This window comes from Cnephaeus nilssonii, assembly GCF_951640355.1.
Source record: "Cnephaeus nilssonii genome assembly, chromosome: 7".
In the NCBI taxonomy this organism is placed as follows: Eukaryota; Metazoa; Chordata; class Mammalia; order Chiroptera; family Vespertilionidae; genus Cnephaeus; species Cnephaeus nilssonii.
In genome coordinates, this window is record NC_137078.1 from 15135630 (window position 1) to 15155063 (window position 19434).

General features: G+C 43.4%; 1 protein-coding gene across 1 annotated transcript in view; it reads left to right on the top strand.

Annotated features, from left to right (window-relative positions):
• The first annotated feature begins 531 nt into the window (after positions 1–531).
• The window catches only part of LY86 (lymphocyte antigen 86), a 72606-nt gene continuing 53703 nt past the window's right edge, over positions 532–19434 (top strand). The window contains exon 1 of the mRNA XM_079778043.1: positions 532–666. Coding sequence (XP_079634169.1) covers positions 540–666 — 127 coding nt within the window. The 5' untranslated portion in view covers positions 532–539. The remainder of the gene's footprint in view (positions 667–19434) is intronic.

Below are 19434 nucleotides of genomic sequence, written 5' to 3' on the forward strand. Positions count from 1 at the left end.
AGAGCTGAAACCAGAGAGAAAAATGCCAATAGGGCAAAAGCCTCATTCCAGATCCCCAATGCCCGATGCTGCCTGCCAGTGCCAGCCAGGTCCAGGTCCACAGCCCGCATGGGATGCCTGCAGGGACCTAGGGGCCTGCTGATGGAAAGCACAAGGTGGCCTGTGGCTTACCTTCCCTGAGTTCACAGCTCCACCTGGGGTGGGGACTCTTAGGAGGGATGTGTTGCGGGGACCTGAGGCAGAAGGCCACACATCGCTTCCTAGTTTCTCTCTGTGAAAGCAGAAATCAACATCCAACCTACCCCCCACCCAGACTAGCTTCACTCTGATTCAAGTGCCAGAGGTCCTGGGGGAACAGTATTCAAATGCCTCTGCTAACGGCCTGTGCTTCTCACAGTGGTTCCCCAGGAGCATAAAATATGAGAAGTGAAACTGAACATGTCACCCTTTTAAAGAGGGGAGAGGAAGAACCACCCTGAAGGCCCTTCTTATTGGGCCTGTTATTTTTCTGTTGGTCACACACAGGCCTGGCCCGCACCATGAAGGGTTTCACTGCTGCCTTCCTCATCTGGACCCTGATTTCTCCCAGTGGTGGTGGCACCCCAGCCTGGCCCACACACACAGCCTGCAAGGACTCGAGCTTGGAAGTGCTCTACCAGAGTTGTGGTAAGGACTTTAACTATCCATTTGTGGCTCAGTGGTTGAGTATCCACCTATGAACCAAGAGGTCACAGTCTGCTTCCTGGTCAGGGCCCATGCCTGGGTTGTGGGCTCGGTCCTCAGAGTGGGGCATGTAGGCCGCAGCCAGTGAGGGGCATGCAGGAGGCAACATAGAGAGATGTTTCTATTTCTCTATCTCTCTCCCTTCCTCTCTAAAATTAATAAAACTATATTTAAGATAAATAAATAAATATCCATTTATGTTTTAGGGGAAATTAAGGCCTACAAACGTGGGCTGCTGTAGCTCTTAGTTGGGGTGGGTAAAGGGTGAGAGAATTAGTGGCCGAACACTTTCTCCACTTGCAGCAATGAGGAGAGTGCATTTTGGAAAGATCCCTCAGGTAATAGGTAGGAGCATGGGTATTAGGTTGAAAGTTGTTTAGGGCTAGATGCAGAGTTTGTACCCTAAAGAATCAATAATTTAAGAAAGAAGCTATAGGAGCTTGAAGCAGCATCATTTTAAGAGCTTTAATGTCAGAGGGAATCTTTGGTTCACTTGGTGTCAACAGAAAGGGAAGCGGAGTCCTAGGAGCTTCTCAAGAGACGGCCCTGCTTCCTGTCTCCATAGCCACTGAGCTGTCAGAGACCAACGGGCTGCACACCCCTTCCCAGATGGAGACGGTTTCCTGTCAGATTCTGGATTCACAGTGGGGCGGCCGCCCTCCCCCCTCCCGCCCCTCCCCCCCTGCCTCCATCCCCAAGGCCTTCACATGGGTAACACAGCGCAAAGGCTACGTGTGTGTGATGCCCTGCCCTGCCCTGGTGTTTAGGGGCTTCAAGAATTCTAATATGCATGTGAATGTCAGCTGACAAAACAAAGGATCCATTGTTTTCTGGGTTTACTGTTTCATTTTTTCCCTTCTCTTTTTTTTTATAATTTTAGTGGGAATGGGAAATCTTAGACTACAAACTGTTTTGAATAATACAAAAATCCCTGAGAAGAAAGAACCTCATAAGCACTCACGGGACTCTGATCACTGAGCAGGAAATGAGCAAAGCTATCTGAAAAAACGAAAGTCCTGGGCTCTGTCCAACTGTTAGTGCTACAGTAAAGAAAAGAGCAACCGTCTTTACGAAAGCGAAGGGGGAACAAAAGCAGTCAGGAGCCTTTCTCTGGTTAAATCATAAGAGAATGTGCAGGCCTAGAAAAAGCCCACGCACATGCCACAAATGTCCACCAGTGTGTTTATACACGGCCTCTATCACACATGCAGTAGATTACGAAAGTACAAGATGGGAAGATGAACTGCCAGTGAGAGAAGCATTATAAGGAGAGAGAAAACAAAGAAAATAATAATGCAAGGTGGTTAGGACAGGCACAACAGATGAGGCAGTATAAGGGATAAGATCTTGGGGTCTGGGGTCAGCAAATCTCATTCCAACCCTTAGGCAATATTCTTTAAGTCACCTGTTCTTGAATGTACAAAAGGTGTATGAGTTTCCTGTAGCTGCTGTAACAATGGTGACTTAAAATGACATACATTTATTCTTTTAGAATTCTGGAGGTCAGAAGTCCAAAGTCAATTCCCCTTGGTCAAGGCCACACTGTCTTTGGGAGAATGTCTTTCCTTGTCTTTTCCAGCTTCCTTAACTGCGTGCTTTGCATTCCTTGGCTCACAGCCTCTTCTTCCATCTTCAAAGCCAACAAAATAGCATCTCTCTTCAGCTATCACATTGCTTTCTTCTGTGTCAAATCTCCCTCTGCATCCCTCTTATGAGGGCACTTGTGATTAGGATAATCTCACTCTCTGAGGATCCTTAGTTTAATCTTAATTGCTAACTCTCTTTTGCCAGATAAGGTAACATTCAAGGGAGAACATGGATGTCTTTGGAAGCCATTCATCATCCCTCTACAAAAGGGATAATAAATTAATCTACCTCTCAGGGCTGTGGGAGGATTAAGTGCAAAGGACTGCATGAAAAAGTGCTTAGCACATACTGCATGCTCAGTAAATCTTTGCTGCTCATGACTTGTAAGATATTTTATAGTCACTAGAGATATTTGACTATAAGCTCTCTTGAAACCAAATCAAACAAGGACATTGCAATATTTGCAAGGTAAAACCAGTTTTTAAGGAGATGTCCAGTTTTTTCTGCTACCTGGATGTGTTATGAGAGAAAGTTGTCCTTGGAGAGATGGCATCCTGGACAGCATCTCAATTAGAGATGCCACAGTGACTCACATTTGTTGTTTCTTGTGGTGTCCCTCAGTGTGGACCAAGGACTCATTACTAAAACGCAACTCAGGATCAATTTTGCAAAGGGCCACAGTGGAGCCTCACACATACACAGCACTTGCAGGTCTGGGTTACTCAAAGAAACAGCCTGTAGGACTAGATGAGCTGCATGTGCCCCAGGCAAATCAGCCATAAATACCATTATTGCTGTCATTGTTGTTGCTGTTGTAGGAAGTGGGTCTGTGATCCAGCTCCAGCATAGTCAACTTTTAATGGAAACAGTTACTGAATTTCCTCAGGGCAAACAGAATGTAAGGAGGAGGGAAGAGTAAGAACAAAGAACTGTGTAAGTGAACCAGCATCATGGTGGAAACCCAGGAGGCTCCAACCTCAACTAGACAGGGGGAGGTGGACACAACTAGAAAAGGCCTCAGGCCATTGTTTTAAATGGCCTAATGGGAGACAATAAGACCTAGGCAATGTATGAGGAAGCTATTAAGCCCATGGTACTTACCCAATGAGGAACTGGAGGAGGGACTCTCACACTTTGGGGATAAATAGGCTGTGATTGCTACTCCATGTGTGCCTGTGCAACCGGACACCCACTCTGGAGAACGTATTAAAAGTCTCATTTTCGCCATACTTCTGTCTGGGAGTTCGTTATTTGAATTCAGACAGGTGAGCATTTCTCACACTGTTATGTGATTCTTGATAAGGATTGGAGAGTAGAGATCTAGGTGGCATTTTCTGTAAGAGCCTTGAGTGTAGATCTCAATGTTGGCATTTAACATGCTTTGACATCAACCAGGCAGAGTGAGGGGTCATAAAAAGTAAGGGACCTGTGACACATGTCTAAATGACTTCCTGTCCTCCCTTTAACCTTTTGCACTCGGATGTCGAGTGTGACGGTTATTGAATGTATCAATAATTTGAAATATAAAAAAAATCCAAATAAATAAGTTTGTATGAAAAGAAACTCCAGTTTTTTATTCTACTGCCGCGCTTTGTAAAATCTGGGGTATTTAAAAAATTAAATCCCGAGTAGAATACAGGAATCGAGAAAAAAGCAAGCGAGTGCAAAGGGTTAATCTCTCTGACACAGTAACCTGGCCTTTTAAGAGGCTCCTGGGGAGTTGTGTAGGGCAGGTGTCAGCAAATGAAGCCCTCAGGCCAAATCCCAACTACTGCCTGTTTTTGTTTGGCCCAAATGGTTTTCTACAAATAGTTTTCACATTTTTAAATAACTAAAAATTTCAAAAAAGGAATAATCTTTGTAGCATGTGAAAACTATATGAAATTCAAATGTCTGTGTCCATAAACATGTGTCACACTCATTCATTTATGGATTGTCTTTGACTGCCATTGTACTAGAATGGCATAGCTGAGAAGTGTGACTATTCCTTGGTCAAGATTAGGAAGAAATCTCTCAAGCTCTTCACCAGATCAGAGTCTCAAGTTCTAGGTCTTCTGGATGAGTCTAGCCATAGAGAGGCTGCATGGTCAAGTTAACTTGACACCTAAATCACCAGGATTGCAAGGAATTTATAGGATACCCTTGAAAGGATCATCATTGCCATAAAAATCTCCTGCTTCTGCATAACATTTTCCAGTTTACAAAGTCCTTCCATTTATAAAGTGCCATTCTGTCCTTATTAACAGCCATAAGAGTTATGTAGGATGTTTATCTCCATTTCCCAGGTAGAGAAGCTGAAGCACATACATATTAACCACCTTAATTAAGTAACATATCTGAGCCACGATACAAATCTGAGGGTCTAACACCATGCCCAGTGCCTTAAAGCTGGATTGTGGAATTAGAATAGTGAACAACTCATGCCATTTGATTCCAGAAACACAGGATGGGGACAGAGAGAAGGCACAGCTAAAAAACTAAGTCTTTGGGTGAAGAGATAAAACACAAGTATTTTGTGGACTAGAAAGGGAAGGAGGAGGAAGAGGAGAATGAGAAGAAGGAAGAGAGGAGGGGAAGAGAAGATTTATCCTCTGAGTTAAGGATTGCCCCATCCACTCCAGCCTCCCCTCTCTGCACACACTCAGAACTTGGCCAGTTTGGCTCTTCCCAGCATGCATCAGGCCTACAGCAGCCACAGAGGAGAAGCACTCACATCTATATTTTTCAGCCATGTGTACCAAGTCCCCTTTTGTTGCAACGGTGTCTGGAAATAACATCTCCCAAATTAAAATGACATCTACCATTTTCTTATCAGTAACAGCATATTTTTCAATCAGAGCCCTCCTGTGTATGCTTATGCCACAGGAAGCCCTATGTCCCCCACACCTGACAGCAGTTTCCTCTGTGGAGAGGTTGGTGAGTAGGGAGGGGGACACAGCAGGAGCCCTATCTCTGGCAGTAAGTTGAGGTCTGTGGGTGATTCCTACGGGGCCTGGCCAGCCACCTGGGAGATTCTAGGGTCAGGAAACCATGGCATCCGGTCACATGTTTCAACTTTGTAACAAACACCCGCTCTCCTCTCCTTGAAGGTAAACAGTCTTGTCCATATCTGCCTGAATAGGTTTTGTGCGTTGCCGAAGTTTGCTGCAGGGCAGGTACTTTCTTTGACCTCCAGAAAGTCCTTAATTACAAAGTCAAAGTCAGGTCATGTGCACCTGGATAATCCATCAAGAGAGTCACACAGGACAATCAATCAGACTTTAAGAGTGCAAAGCAATGCTGGCAACATTTCCTCCAAAATAAAGGGTAAGCTGCAAATGGCCTAGCTGCATAGCAGAATGAACAGGCATGTTGATAAAATGTTCATAGGAAAATTTCTTCAAAGCTGCCCTGGGAGGAAAAGGAGAGAGAAAAAACACCTGCTTCTCTCAAACCTAATAATTCCTAAGTAAATGAGCATAAGACAAACCCAAAAGAAGCAACAACATTGAAAAATAGTAGTAATAATGGAAAACATCACTGGCCAAGTAGTCCTTTCGCAGTACTTTAAAATATTGCACACAGAAAGCATTTCTCTCTTAGTTTATTTTTCAAGACTAACAGGGATATAAATAAAGTGCAATGAAAGGCAAGTAGACAGATAGCCAAAAAACAAAGATGCAATCCCAAAGGGTTAACCTTGGGTGTGCAGTATTAAACAGTGCGCTGCTTTGAGCAGACTGAGGCCTTTTGACCCACATCTAAAGACAGGAAGTTGACATGCAAATATGTGTGTGTGTGTGTGTGTGTGTTGTGTGTGTGTGTGTGTTGTGTGTGTGTGCATTTTAACATTGAGTTGCAGATTTTTATAAATGGGAACAGGAAAATGTTCAGGCGGAACAGAAGTTGGAAGAGAACAAAGCTTGTAGATGTGTTTCTGCTACCAAGCCACTGGGTTCCTCCCTGCTAATTCTCCATCTTTAAAAAGAGATGCCGAGTAACTTATGAATAGGGACCTAACGAGGATTAAAAGCTGAGAGTGGGATTCTAAGAGGCCTCTTCTGTGCAGACAGAAAATGTCTCCCCAGGTCTTTCCATCCTCAGGCCAAATCCCGATGGGCAGCTTTGCTCCTGTTTTGGAGGAGGATCTTTGGAGAGGAGGAAATGGGGGAGGGCTGTCCTCCAGCTCTGCAGCTATTTTTGTAGAAACTATGACACAGAAAACATATTCCCAAAGCAGCTGCCAGTGTGAAGACCTGGGCATGGCTTTGCACTCAGGCAGCAGAAGGGAGAGAGTGGGGGGAGCAAAGTAAATTTTTTTCTTCATGCCAAGAAAGGCACAGGTGAGAGAGCCCCTTCCCGGCCCCAGCTGTGCAGCTGGAGCACCTGGAAGAGCCTGCAAGCACCAGGCTCCAGGTGACAAAGGGGTGACTCGCCCAGGAACTCTGTGCCATCTGGGCTGGTGTTTGGTCCTTTTCTTAGATTCCTTGTAAAGTGCTATCCCAGGCCCCTGACCCAGTAGCTTTGTTCTGGGATCCCAGAGAAGCCACATGGGCATCAGAAGATGTACTCTGGATTTACCTGGGAACAACTATGTGCATATCCATCTGGGTGCAGCCAACGGGGGATTCATGTGCAATGGGCGATGCAGGGTCAGCTTCCTTGTGTGGGATCCAGGGAGGCATCAGCGTCCCTTTCTGAGAGTCCATGCCAGTGCCCTTATAGTGTCTCTCTGCCTTCAGGACAGGGTGAGTGGAAACCACCCAATGGCTAGGAGGAGAAAGAAAAGGTTCCTAGCCCAGAAAGTGCTGCCTTCAAGCACAGTTTGTACTTGAAAATTCCTTTTCACATGCTGCCTGCTTGGCCAAGGTGCTGCCAGTGGGCTCCCTTATTTGAAGCCTGACATCTCCCCTTGATGGCCTGGTAGGAACTGCACCAGCCCCATCAAGAAAGCTAGAACCTGGTGTCCAGGTTCCCACTGCCCATCAGCCAGCAGGCTCCTTCCCCATAGCTGGGAACTTGTTTATTCAAAGGGCTCCTGTATATGGTCAATGTAGTCTTCCTCTACTGTATTAAAAATGTGCCTTCACACAATTAAACTATTTGCATAATTAATAAATGAAAACTGTAAATTACATTGATTGCCGACATACATACCTTGGTCACGATTTTATTAACACAATTTTAAGCCTTTAATCTAATACAGCAGATTGCCGCAAATGCCTTAAAAGCAGGCAAAGCACGCACAAATTATCACAATGATTATTCTGTTTATTACCTGTTTCTTAAACTAGCTTCCAAATATTAATAACATGGGTTTACATTTACTTCTTTATCATCTTTACATTGATATTTGTTTTTTCCTGTATTCTAATGTTCCTGGGGTTATAGTAATACTTAGTTCCGTATTTCCTAGGTGTCTCGTGTGCTCTAGACCAGTGGTAAAGACTGTCACCTCAGACCAGCTGAGGACCCAGGTTTTGCCTGACCAATCAATTGATTCTGGGCGTGGTTAATCAGCAATCTCTCTTTACATAAACTAGACCTTTTACACCTTGAAGACCTTTTAAGTCCCTTCCTTTCAAAAGTTCCCTGTACCATGGTGCTTTTTCTTCAAATGATGTGCGTTTTGCTGGGTCACTGTGAGGTTCCTCATTGTTCTGGCATTATTACCCATCAACTTGGTCTGTCAGCAGGAAACTTATGTCTGCCATGGTAAAGTAAAAAATATAATTAGAGGATTTATTTAGAGGAGTTGATAAACTTTGTCTGCACAGTTGAGATCCATCTGTACAACATTTAGCTGACTCATCATCTTAGGACACTCTTTCTACTTGTATATCCTATGTGATCACTGGTGCTGATTTGACTCTTGTCCAGCATTTTATCCAATTTTTATATGAGACCACCTGAGCTGATCAGTCCTTCTGGCCTAGTTTTTTCTGGCTCATTCATAACTCTTTGTCCTTACTTACAAAGATAGAGAAAACCTCGTAGTTCTCTCTGGTCTCTCCATAGGAGTGGAAAACTCTAAATCTCCAAATAACTAAGCACAAGGCCTCATGCTCCTCTAGTGCTTAGGATGTGACCCAACTTCCTTCCTGTCATTGTTCAGGCTGATTATCCAGAAACACTTGCTAAGTAATTATTAAAAACAGAACCGGAGAGATGAGGTCTTCAAGAGCCCCAAACAACAGTGTGGCTTTCTTCCTATTCCCAGCCGCTGTCCGGCATGGCTAATGCCATCTGCTCCAACCAAAAGGAGAGGGAAGTCCCCAGTGGTCCCTCCCGCCCTCCCTGCTCTGAGCCAGAGATGAGCATCACAGGCTACACTAGCACTGGCTTGCAGTCTGTTTACAAAGCTGTGGCCAGTGTAGACAGTCACAGTTCACGTGGCTGAGGAGCTGCACATGGAGGAGACGGGAAAATGTTCCAGGGCAGGGCGAGGTTGATGGAGCCACTCTTGGGAACAACCTTATGCTTTGTAAGACCAAATGATCAGTTTCTGACAGTCAGCCTGTGGCCACCTATTGTGGTAATGGATGCTATTTGGTTCCGGGTCGGGGCTATTACATAACCATCTATTTCTTCACAATCCTAGCATGTGCAGGCACGTAGGGAGAGTCAACGTCCTGCCAGTCCCAGCCCATAGTCTCAGGGCAGACGGAGGACCTCTTACAGAATTGGGAAATGTTCTTGCCAGATAGAACCTCAGGGCTCCAATCCAGGCATCTCCTTGTTCAGAAGAAACTGAGCCACCAGGCTAGATGGCACAGAACCTGATAGGACCCTCCCAGCAGCTCTGCTTCCTCTCTCAGCACAAAGGCCATGAAGTGAGCTCACCAGTTTCAGGTTAAAGATACCATGTCCACCAGAACCAGGCCTCTTCCCCACACCCACATCCCCCAAATGCACAGGATCCTCTTTCTATGCAGCCCTTCTCTTAAGGCGATCTGCCCACATCCCTTCTTGCCCAGACCCTATAAAACAAGAGCCTTTGTATATGCAGACGCTCTGTGAGGGCTCATTGATAACATTGAGATGACCAACAGTTCCATAAATGTACTATCATTGTAGATTTTTACATAGAAATGACAGTTTCATAGAGTAGTAAAAACAAGAGCTTGTTTGGATAAGAGCTGCTTTCTTCTGTGGTATGAGCCTCAGTTAGGATTCTAACAATGTTTAGAAAACATTCTAATCATGACAGACAACAGCTGACGAAAGTATGACAGGTGACTCGGGCCCCTAAAGCCCTAAAGATTGATGCCAGCAACCTGCTTCTCCTGGTCTTTTCTCCATGTGTAAAAAAAAGCTTGCTCAGGACAACCAACTTGAGCCATCAGGCAAATGCCCAAACCCTTTCACCCTCTCCTCCCCCTCCACTGGGGTCAGCTGGCTGGGTCTGGGCTCTAGATGGAGGCTATTCCAAAGAGAAGTACTAGGAGCCTCAACTCTCCAGAGACCCGAGTTCAGCGTGACCTACACTGAGCTGCTTGAAATCCAAGTGGAGTGGAAAGTCAGCAGTAAGATTATTTTTCCAGGGTGAACAATAGCTTTTCTACCTCATACTTGGCTTTGGTTTTAACTAAATTAAAGGGCAATTCTTGTGTGAGTGTGTACATTAAAAAAATAAAAACAACCTGAGGAGAAACTTGCCTTGGCTCTTGGTTTATTTGAACCAGTGGTGAAGCAGAGCACAGGCTTGCTAGTTGGTATCAAGTGTCCTAACAAAAATGTGTCTGAGGTTTTACAGCAGTGATTCCCAACACGGGGCACAATTTGATTTTTAAGGGGGACAATTTGAGAATGAGTTATTAACAGTGAATTTTTTTGCATTTCTTATGAGTCTAGGGGCCTCATATACAGTATATAAATATATATTGTGACTTATTTATGCATCTCAATTCTCTATTATATGTTTTGAAACTTTATTTTTTCATGTCACTTCATATTATTATTATTTTTTAAACAATTTCTTAGTGATTTCTTCCTCAGTACTTCAGCTGTCCTTTCGTTCTTTTATTTTTCCCTTTCATGGATGCTATGTTCTTTAGAAGCTTGTTTAGACCAAGTTGATGGCCTTTGAGGCCTCCTGCATGTGAATAGGAGTTCACTGTTTGAATAATAAGAATTATATGTCATGGGGAGACCATCAGGAATTTAGAGATGCTTAGGTGGGGCATGGCCAAAAAAGGTTGGGAACCACTGTTTTAGAGCAAATAACCAAAATCATGAGCAGCAGGCTCCTATGCAAACACTGCCTGCTCTCAGGGACTCAGCAGTGCTGCCTTCTTGGAGTGTGGACCTTCAGAGTTCTAGAAAGCAGGACAGGAGGACAAGCAAGAGAGAGAAGGCCTCAGTTACTTTCTGCAAAACTTGTCATCTCCTTATATCTCACTCATTCCAGAAGATGCAGAGCGGGGGTAAAAAACAAAACAAAACAAAACAAAACTCAAATGCTACCTTGGCTGATGTGGCTTAAGTGGTTGAACATCCTAAGCTACCCAGAGGTCACCAGTTCAATTCCTAGTCAGGGCACATGCCCAGGTTGCAGGCTCAATCCCTAGTATGGGGCATGCAGGAGGTAGCCAATTGGTGTTTCTCTCTCTCTTTCTCTCTCCCTTCCTCTCTATTTAAAATCAATAAAAACATATGTATATTTTTTAAACCCTCAAATACCCTCCTGGAAAAGGCAAATTATGAATGAAGTGGATCAGTTGTAATATACAATAGAAAGTGACAGAGACAACAGCACTTGCCTCATCTCAAGAAGAAATTATTCTTCATCCCCATCTGATCGTCATGCGAACTTGTGGGACCTTTGATGTCTAATCTTCTAATTTTTTAAAAACGAAACTAGAGTTTCTAATCCAGACACACAACTTCCTAATTTATAAATATGGCAACTAGTCTAAGTATTATTAAAGATTATGAAGGCTAACAAAATATACCTGAAAGCTAAAAGCATCCCATAGGCTAGCAGTTTGCAGCCTTTTTCACCACTCAAAGCATCTCTAAGAAACCACGTTATGTTTCAGTTTTAACATCACTATCCTCTGTATCAAAGTGATGTCCCCACATGAATCCCCAAGCATGCACTTATTCAATGTAGAATATCCTTAGTGGCCCAACAATCAAATACTCAGGTATGTTCACTCCATGCTATTTCCATCTAACCCAAATACCTGAATTTGCTAATTAGATTTTGTGCCAATTTTGACCAAACTTATTGGAGGGCTTTTTGCCACCTACAAATATCATTAAAATGTACATTTCTAAAAGATATCAAGAAAGCAGGAAGCCTAGAGATAAATACTCAAGATGAAACTATTTTTTAGAATTTAAGATGATTCTACATTTAACACCATATAGTCAATACCCGCTATAAATTAGAGGAATTTGGTTTAAATATTAAGTTTAGAGTTTCTTCAAAAATGGTCCTTGACAAAAGAATTGAATATAAATGTATTTGAGAAAGGATCCTAAGAAACATTAACATGGAGTGAAGAAGTGAGACAAGGAAGTAAAGGAGACCAATCCAGGTAACCAATATGGGCAACTGGGGTTTGGTCCTTCTGGGGACCTCTGGGAGAACCCGTGAAACATAAGTTAGAGTGGTCAAGATCTGAAGGGAGAAGAAACTGGAGTATTGCTCTACCAGCTCTTATTGGTTGTGGTTGTTCCTAGAGAGGCTAACTCCTGGCACTTTGGCTTGACTGTGACGGAGGTAAGCTCACTTCCACACCCAGAGAAAGCCTCAGGCAGCCATAGGTGTTCGAAAGAAGAAGGCTTTGAAGAGAGTGAATGGCCTTCTGCAGTGTCCTTGTGCATTTGAATCTGATATACACTAAAGCTCCCTTAAATAGGACACTGACAAAAGACAGACCAAGATAGCCCACCAAAAATGGTCTATGCTTCAATTGAAAATGTATGGAGTGGGCGATCTCCTGGTCTACATATGAAAACTGTCTTGCTATGAGATATCTGAAAAGAATGGGTAAAGTGTGACACAAATCTTTTAAACTGCTTAGCTGAGCTTGCAAGAAAGAATGGTTTCCAGGAACCAAAAGAAAGTGAAAGCCCAAAACAGAGCAAAGCCAGCACTGAAACTGTTGTGTGCCCGCAGTAAAGGTGTGTCTTCGTGAACCATGACTGAGGCTTCAGTGGCTGTGTGGGAGTCTGGCAAAGGTGTCTTATGCAGTGCAAGATGGGAAATGGGTTCCTCCATGAACCTCAGACCTTCAAAGAGCTACATCCACAATAAAAACAAATGAATTAGAAAAATATATACTATTCCAAAAAGTAGAAGACAGGAACACTTATTTAACTCTACCTGGCCTCTAGAGAAAATAAATCTTCCCTGAGAACTAGTAACTCCAGATCTGATATCACATAGGTTTGGAATCCAAATGTATATTGCCTTCACGATCCGGAAAAGTCCAACCCTAAGAATTAAGTTAAAGTGGGTCTTAATTAAGAACACCTGGGGAATATTGGCATAAGGAAATATGTCATCTGAAGGGCACACACTCTCAATTCACAGGATTTCTGAAGATTGAGCTGATTATCCAAAATTTAAAAATATAAGGAAATAAACTGCCAGGAGGGAGAGTCAGAAGAAAAAACAAATCAAAGTCACACCCCTATATATTTAAGATTTAGAAAATATAACATTCACAATATAAAATAAAAAAAAGTATCATTTGGCCCTGGCTGAGTGGTTCAGTCAGTTGGACTGTCCTCCTGGACATCAGAAGGTTTGATTCCCAGTCAGGGGCACATAGGGGAGGCAACCAATCAATGTTTCTCTCTCTCTCTCCTCTCTCTCTCTTTCACCCTCTCTCCTTTCCTCTCTTCCTAAAAACAAACAAAAAAACATATCCTTAGATGAGGATTTAAAAAAGTATCATTTGTTTAAAGAAATAAAAGAGGAACTCTGTAACATAAACAAGGAAAAATATGTCAAAAATATCAGGAATATTTGACAAAAGAATAATATAGAAGCCCTTAAAATAAAATATTTAGCCCTAGCTGGTTTGGCTCAGTGGATAGAGCATCGGCCTGAGAACTGAAATGTCCCAGGTTCAATTTCAGTCAAGGGCACATGCCTGGGTTGTGGGCTCGATCCCCAGTGGGGGACTTGCAGGAGACAGCCGATACATGATTCTCTCTCATCATGGATGTTTCTATCTCTCTCTCCCTCTTTCTTCCTCTCTGAAATCAATAAAAATATATTTTAAAATAAAATAAAATCTTTAATTGTTGAAAAAAATTAATCATTAGTTTAAAACACAGATTTTAAAATAGCTGAAGAGAGAACTAATGAACTAGATCAAAGGTCTAGATACTCAAAATGTATCACATAAAAATAAAGAGATGGAAAATATGTTCTATAGCTTAAGAACAAAATAGATAAAATGGAAAGTAATGTCTGAATAAAAATGCTGGGATTTCCCAAAATCATTGAAAAATATGACTCTTTAAATTCAGTAAACACAATTTCCATGTAGGAATCATAAAAAGAATTCCACAACTAGATCTTTTAAATCAACAAAAGCAAATATATATATATATATATATATATCCTATCTAATAATAGAGTAACATGTAAATTACCATCACTCCGCTACGCCCACGATTGGGTGGCAGGAGGCTGGGGGGCGGGACTCGGGGTGGCCTATCTGGCCATTGAGAGGCATGGATCCACGGCCACTGAGGGGGCCTGCGTGGACACCCAGCTGTGCCTCTCAACGGCAGGGTAGCCAGGTGTCCGCGGCAGCCCCCCTCAGCGGCCGTTGAGAGGCGCAGGGGGCGGGGCTCCCGCCCCCTGCGCCTCTCAACAGAAGGGTAGCCCCCCTCAGTGACAGCGGACCATCAAAAGTGGGGGAGCTGGATGCCTTTCCGCTCCAGCACCAGGCCGCGCCGGAGGCTTCTGAAAGGCCTGGTGCACCAGCGGACAGGCACCCAGCTCCCCCCCCCGCCCCCCCCTGAATCGAAAGCGAAAGCGTGTAGGGGACCCTACACGTGCATGATTCAATCATGCACTGGGCCTCTAGTATATATATGAAAAACAAAACAAGAAAAAAAACCCGCACACAACTGGTATAAGTGGCAAGAAAAATTACCTATTATGAAAGTATATTTTGACTAATAGCAGATTTCTAAATAGCAATAGCAGAGAAAATAACAATTAACCTAGACTTCTATATATAGCTAATTGTCATTCAGTAACAAAAACAAAGAATTTTTTGAACAAAATCTGTAGTTTGCCACCAAAAGACTCCCAGAAAAGAAACTTTTAAGGGATATCTCAGAAAGAACAAAATGATCCCAGAAGTTAGTTCTGAGATGCAAGATAGAATGGTGAGCAAAGAATCAGGAAATTTTAGTAAGGAGTGAATGTTAGGATGTGAATAATGTCTAATCTGAAACAGGAATATTTTGTCTTCTATTGTTGCACAACAAATTACTCTAATGCCCAGCAGCTTAACACAGAAAACATTATTATCTCACAGTTTTTCTCTGGGCAGGAATTTGGGCATGGCTTAATTGGGTCCCTGTGCTACAGGGTCTCTCACTTGCCAATCACTGTGTTGTCTGGGCTACCACCCTCTCAAGGCTTGACTGGGAGAAGATCTGCTTCCAAACTCATGAGTGTATGTGGCCAAAGGCAGGCCCCGGAAGGTCTACTCCAAGCTCCCTCCTATGGCTGTTAGCAGGGTTCAAGTCCTCAGTGGCTATTGGCTAGAGACATCAGTTTTTTGCCACATGGGCCTCTCCATGGTGCTATTCACAACATAGCATCCCTGCTTCTCCAGAGTGAGGGCTCTGAGAAGACAGTAAGAGAGGGCCAGAAAGACAGAGGACACCAATTTTTGTAGCCTAATCTCAGAAGCAACATCAGAACACATTTACCATGTTCTACTACGGCTTAGAAGCAAGTCACTGGGTAACTCAAGGGGAAAGGTGTGCACAACACTGTGAATTAGGAGGAGGGATCATTGGGGGCCCAATTGGAGGCGGCCCACCACAGGACACAACACAGCACAAAAACATCTCTATTATAAAAACCCCTTGGTCGTGACGCTGTCACGCTGTAATGACCAAGGACTGGTCACCAGGAGGCTGAGTGTGCGGGCACTGGCGGGGACTTGACGCAGGCACTGATGGGTGGGGCCACACGATTTTGTGCGCTGGGCTTCTAGTAGAGTAATAATAGCAATGGAGGAGGGTGGTGATGGAGCAGAAAGCATTATTATGCCCTTGTATTTTTCAGGGAGAGAGAAAGATAATATTCCGTTTCACAAGATGAAAAGTTCTAGAGGTCTGTTGCACAGCAATGTGAATATACATAACACTACTGCACTGCACACTTAAAAGTGATTAAGGTGATAGATTTAATGTCATGTGCTTTTTACCGCAATAAAAAAAAAATAAATGCCAAGAAAAAAGTTTTTTAAAAAGATAATGTTTAACTTTAAGCTTTGTTAAGTAAAACATGCATGTTAAAATTTCAAGGGTAACTATTAAAAACTAGTAATTAGTATGTAACTTTCAAACTAGTAAAAAAGAAAAATTTTAAAACACTGCAATCAATCCCAAAGAATGCTGGAAAGAAGAGAGAAAGGAATGTAGAAAGATCTGGCATAAAAGAAAGAAAACTCAAATATAAATGAGAAATAATTACAAATATATTAGAAGTCCTAATAAATATAAATTGATTGAAGTAATCTGATTTAAAAAGAATGCCAGATTGAATTCTAAAAATCCGTTCTCTGTGCTCTTTACAGAAATGCTCCTAAAATATACATCTACATTGACCATCACATTTATTGGTGATCACTAAAAGCAATCCCTTTAAAACTAAGAGTGAGACAAGAATGTCCATCATCACCCATCTATTCAACATTGTACTGAAGACCCTAGCCAGCATAGTAAGTCAAGAAAAATTAAATGCTTAAGGATTTGAAAGGAGAAAACAAAAACATTATTATATGCATACAGTATGATTGTCTATACAGAAAGACCTAATCTAAAAATTATTTGAATTAATGAGAGAGTTGCAGCCGAAACCGGTTTGGCTCAGTGGATAGAGCGTCGGCCTGCGGACTCAAGGGTTCCGGGTTCGATTCCGGTCAAGGGCATGTACCTTGGTTGCGGGCACATTCCCAGTAGGGGGTGTGCAAGAGGCAGCTGATCGATGTTTCTCTCTCATCGATGTTTCTAACTCTCTATCCCTCTCTCTTCCTCTCTGTAAAAAATCAATAAAATATATTAAAAAAAAAATGAGAGAGTTGCATTAACAACTTATTTTGGGACCAATTTATGACATTATTTCAGGAGATAGCACAAGTAGCTTTGGTTAATTTGGTTTCATGGTTATAGAGTATACTAGAGGCCCGGTGCATGAAAATTCATGCACTGGAGGGGGGGGGTCCCTCAGCCTGGCCTGCCCCCTCTCACAGTTCGGGAGCCCTCAGGGGTGGGAGGCGACCTGGAGATCAGGGGAAGGCGACGCCCCCATCACACCTCTGCTGCTGCCACTGCCAACAGCGCAAGCCTTGGCCAGCCCTGGTTACCTGAGCCTTGGGCGGCCCTGGGCAGCTGGGCAGCCACCATCTGAGGCTTGCCTGTGCCTCAGGCTGGCCCTGGGTGGCTGGCGGCTGAGGGGACTGGGGGACTCCAGAGGCAGGTGCGCACCTGCCACCCAGGTGGGGCTGAGGGGACTGGGCGCTGCCATCTTGTGGCTGTGGGCGCCGCCATCTTTGTGGGCGTGACAGTCAATTAGCATATCCCCTCCTCATTGGTTGTGGGCACCGCCATCTTTGTGAGGGCATGATGGTCAATTAGCCATCATGCCCTCACAAAGTATGTGTATAGATGACAATTGTATCTATTCTCCTTTTGATGAATATTTAGGCTGCTTCCAATTTTTTATAGCTACAAACTGTTGTGAACATTTATTACTTATGTTTTCTGTATCAAAAAACAAATTCTCAGCTCAGGACTTTTCTTTCCAGTTTTCTGAAGCTTAAGCCCAGGTAAAGGTATTTTGGAGAACCGTTCTGAGTTTCACCAGTTTTGTCTAGAAATGTTTCCACACAAGGATAGTTTTTAAATGTTATGTTCTGAAAACACAAACAGATGGCAAGAAAAGGTGACAGTGATGGTGTGAAGGAGAAGGGTGAAGGGTTGAGTTGGGGTCTACTTGAAATTCTGCTGTGATCAACTCATGAGTTATTTTAAACTTGTGTGTGGGATTGATTGGGGAAGGGAAGCTGTGGTTAATTGGCAGGTTACACTCTTCTCATTTACTGATCTGAGGTCAAGTCTCTCATCTTATTTTTCATGTCAGTTTGCTATCTTCCTCTATAATTTTTTATATTTTTAGCAAAAGTATTTTTAATCTATAATCAGGGGGAAAACACTAGAAATTGTGTTGATTCAGAAAACAGAGAAATTAGTCCTTTACATGGTTAGGAATTTGTTTTGCTGGAAGAGAGGAATTTTGCCAGCAGAAAGCAAAGAGATCTTGTCTCTCCATCATCAACCAGTGAGGGCTGTAGTCCTGTCTTACTTGTGCTGTGGGAGTCTAGTCCCAGGTGGTTTGTGTTACATCTGTGACAACATGCAAAGGAGAGAGGTGCCTCCAGGGAAGGTGCCTCCAGGCGACTGGGTGCCGCCATCTTGTGGTTCCCTGGAGGCACCTCTCTCCTTCCTGTCAGGGAGAGCTCCCTGCAGAGCTCTGGCTCCATGTCACCATGTGAGAGGTGCAGGAAGAAATGGTGGCCTGGCTTTAGGAATAAGGAATTCTGCTTCCCTGATTTCAGTACAAGACATCCTATAGTACAGGCGTCCTCAAACTACGGCCCGCGGGCCACATGCGGGTGTTTTTGCCGTTTTGTTTTTTTACTTCAAAATAAGATATGTGCAGTGTGCATAGGAATTTGTTCATAGTTTTTTTTAAACTATAGTCCAGCCCTCCAATGGTCTGAGGGACAGTGAACTGGCCCCCTGTTTAAAAAGTTTGAGGACCCCTGCTAAAGTAGAAGCTCATGATGGAGCCTATAGGGGAGCCCCTAATAGGATTACTGTCCTTCTAAGAGGAAGAGAGCAGAGCTCTGTCCCTTTCATGTGAGCACACATGGAGAAGTTACCATCTACAAAGCAGGATCAGGGCCCTCAGCAGCAACTGAACCTTCTAGCATGTTGACCATGTACTTCCCAGTCTCCAGAGCTGTGAGAAATTAATGTCTATTGTTCAAGCCACCTTGACTGTGATATTTTGTTATGGCAGCCTGATAGACAACACATCAGCTCCGTCAGTGGGCTTGCTTCCTAGGAAAAGTGTAAATTGATTTTTTTCTCTTGAGAGTCTGATGGGGGATTGGAAGCAGCAGTGGAAAGTTCATTATCATGTGCAGGACAGCAATACTCAAGGAGGAAGAAAAATATATGAAGTTGATCTCTTACTAGAAAGCATTGGGAAACAAATCTCAAGAATTAACACTTGTTCTGCAGGCCTCTGTATGGCCGAGAGTGGCCACAATTGCATTGGGGGCTCTGAGTATGGCATTGGAAAGGAAGGGTGGTGGCTAAGTAAGGAACCCCCATCACAGTCATCCAAGCCTCCCTCTCCCCTGTACAGGCATCAAGGACAATTAGCTATGGCTGCTTGTGCACTTCATGGCTCCTAGCATTTGCATCACTTCTGGAAAAATCCTTCTCATGTCACAGGGGAAGTTAGCTAGAACCTCCAAGGCTGATGGGTATAAAAGTTGTCAACCCCAAATTGGACTACAAGCCACTCTCCTGATTTATCCCTGGAGAACAAGCTTCTATGACAAGAGATTCTCTCTGAAATGACCGGCCTGCATTGCTGGAGGGAATGTAATCACAGCCACTCAGGAAAACAGTTGTGCCTTTTCTTATAAAACTAAACACATACCATATAACCCAGCAATCCAAATCCTGAGTATTCATCCCAGAGCAATAAAAAATGCTCATACAAAAAGCTATAAGTGAAAAATCATGACAGCTTTATTTGTAACTAGAGGCCTGGTGCACAAAATTTATGCATGGGATGGGGGGGGGTCCCATAGCCCGGCCTGCACCCTCTCACAATCCAGGACCCCTTGGGGG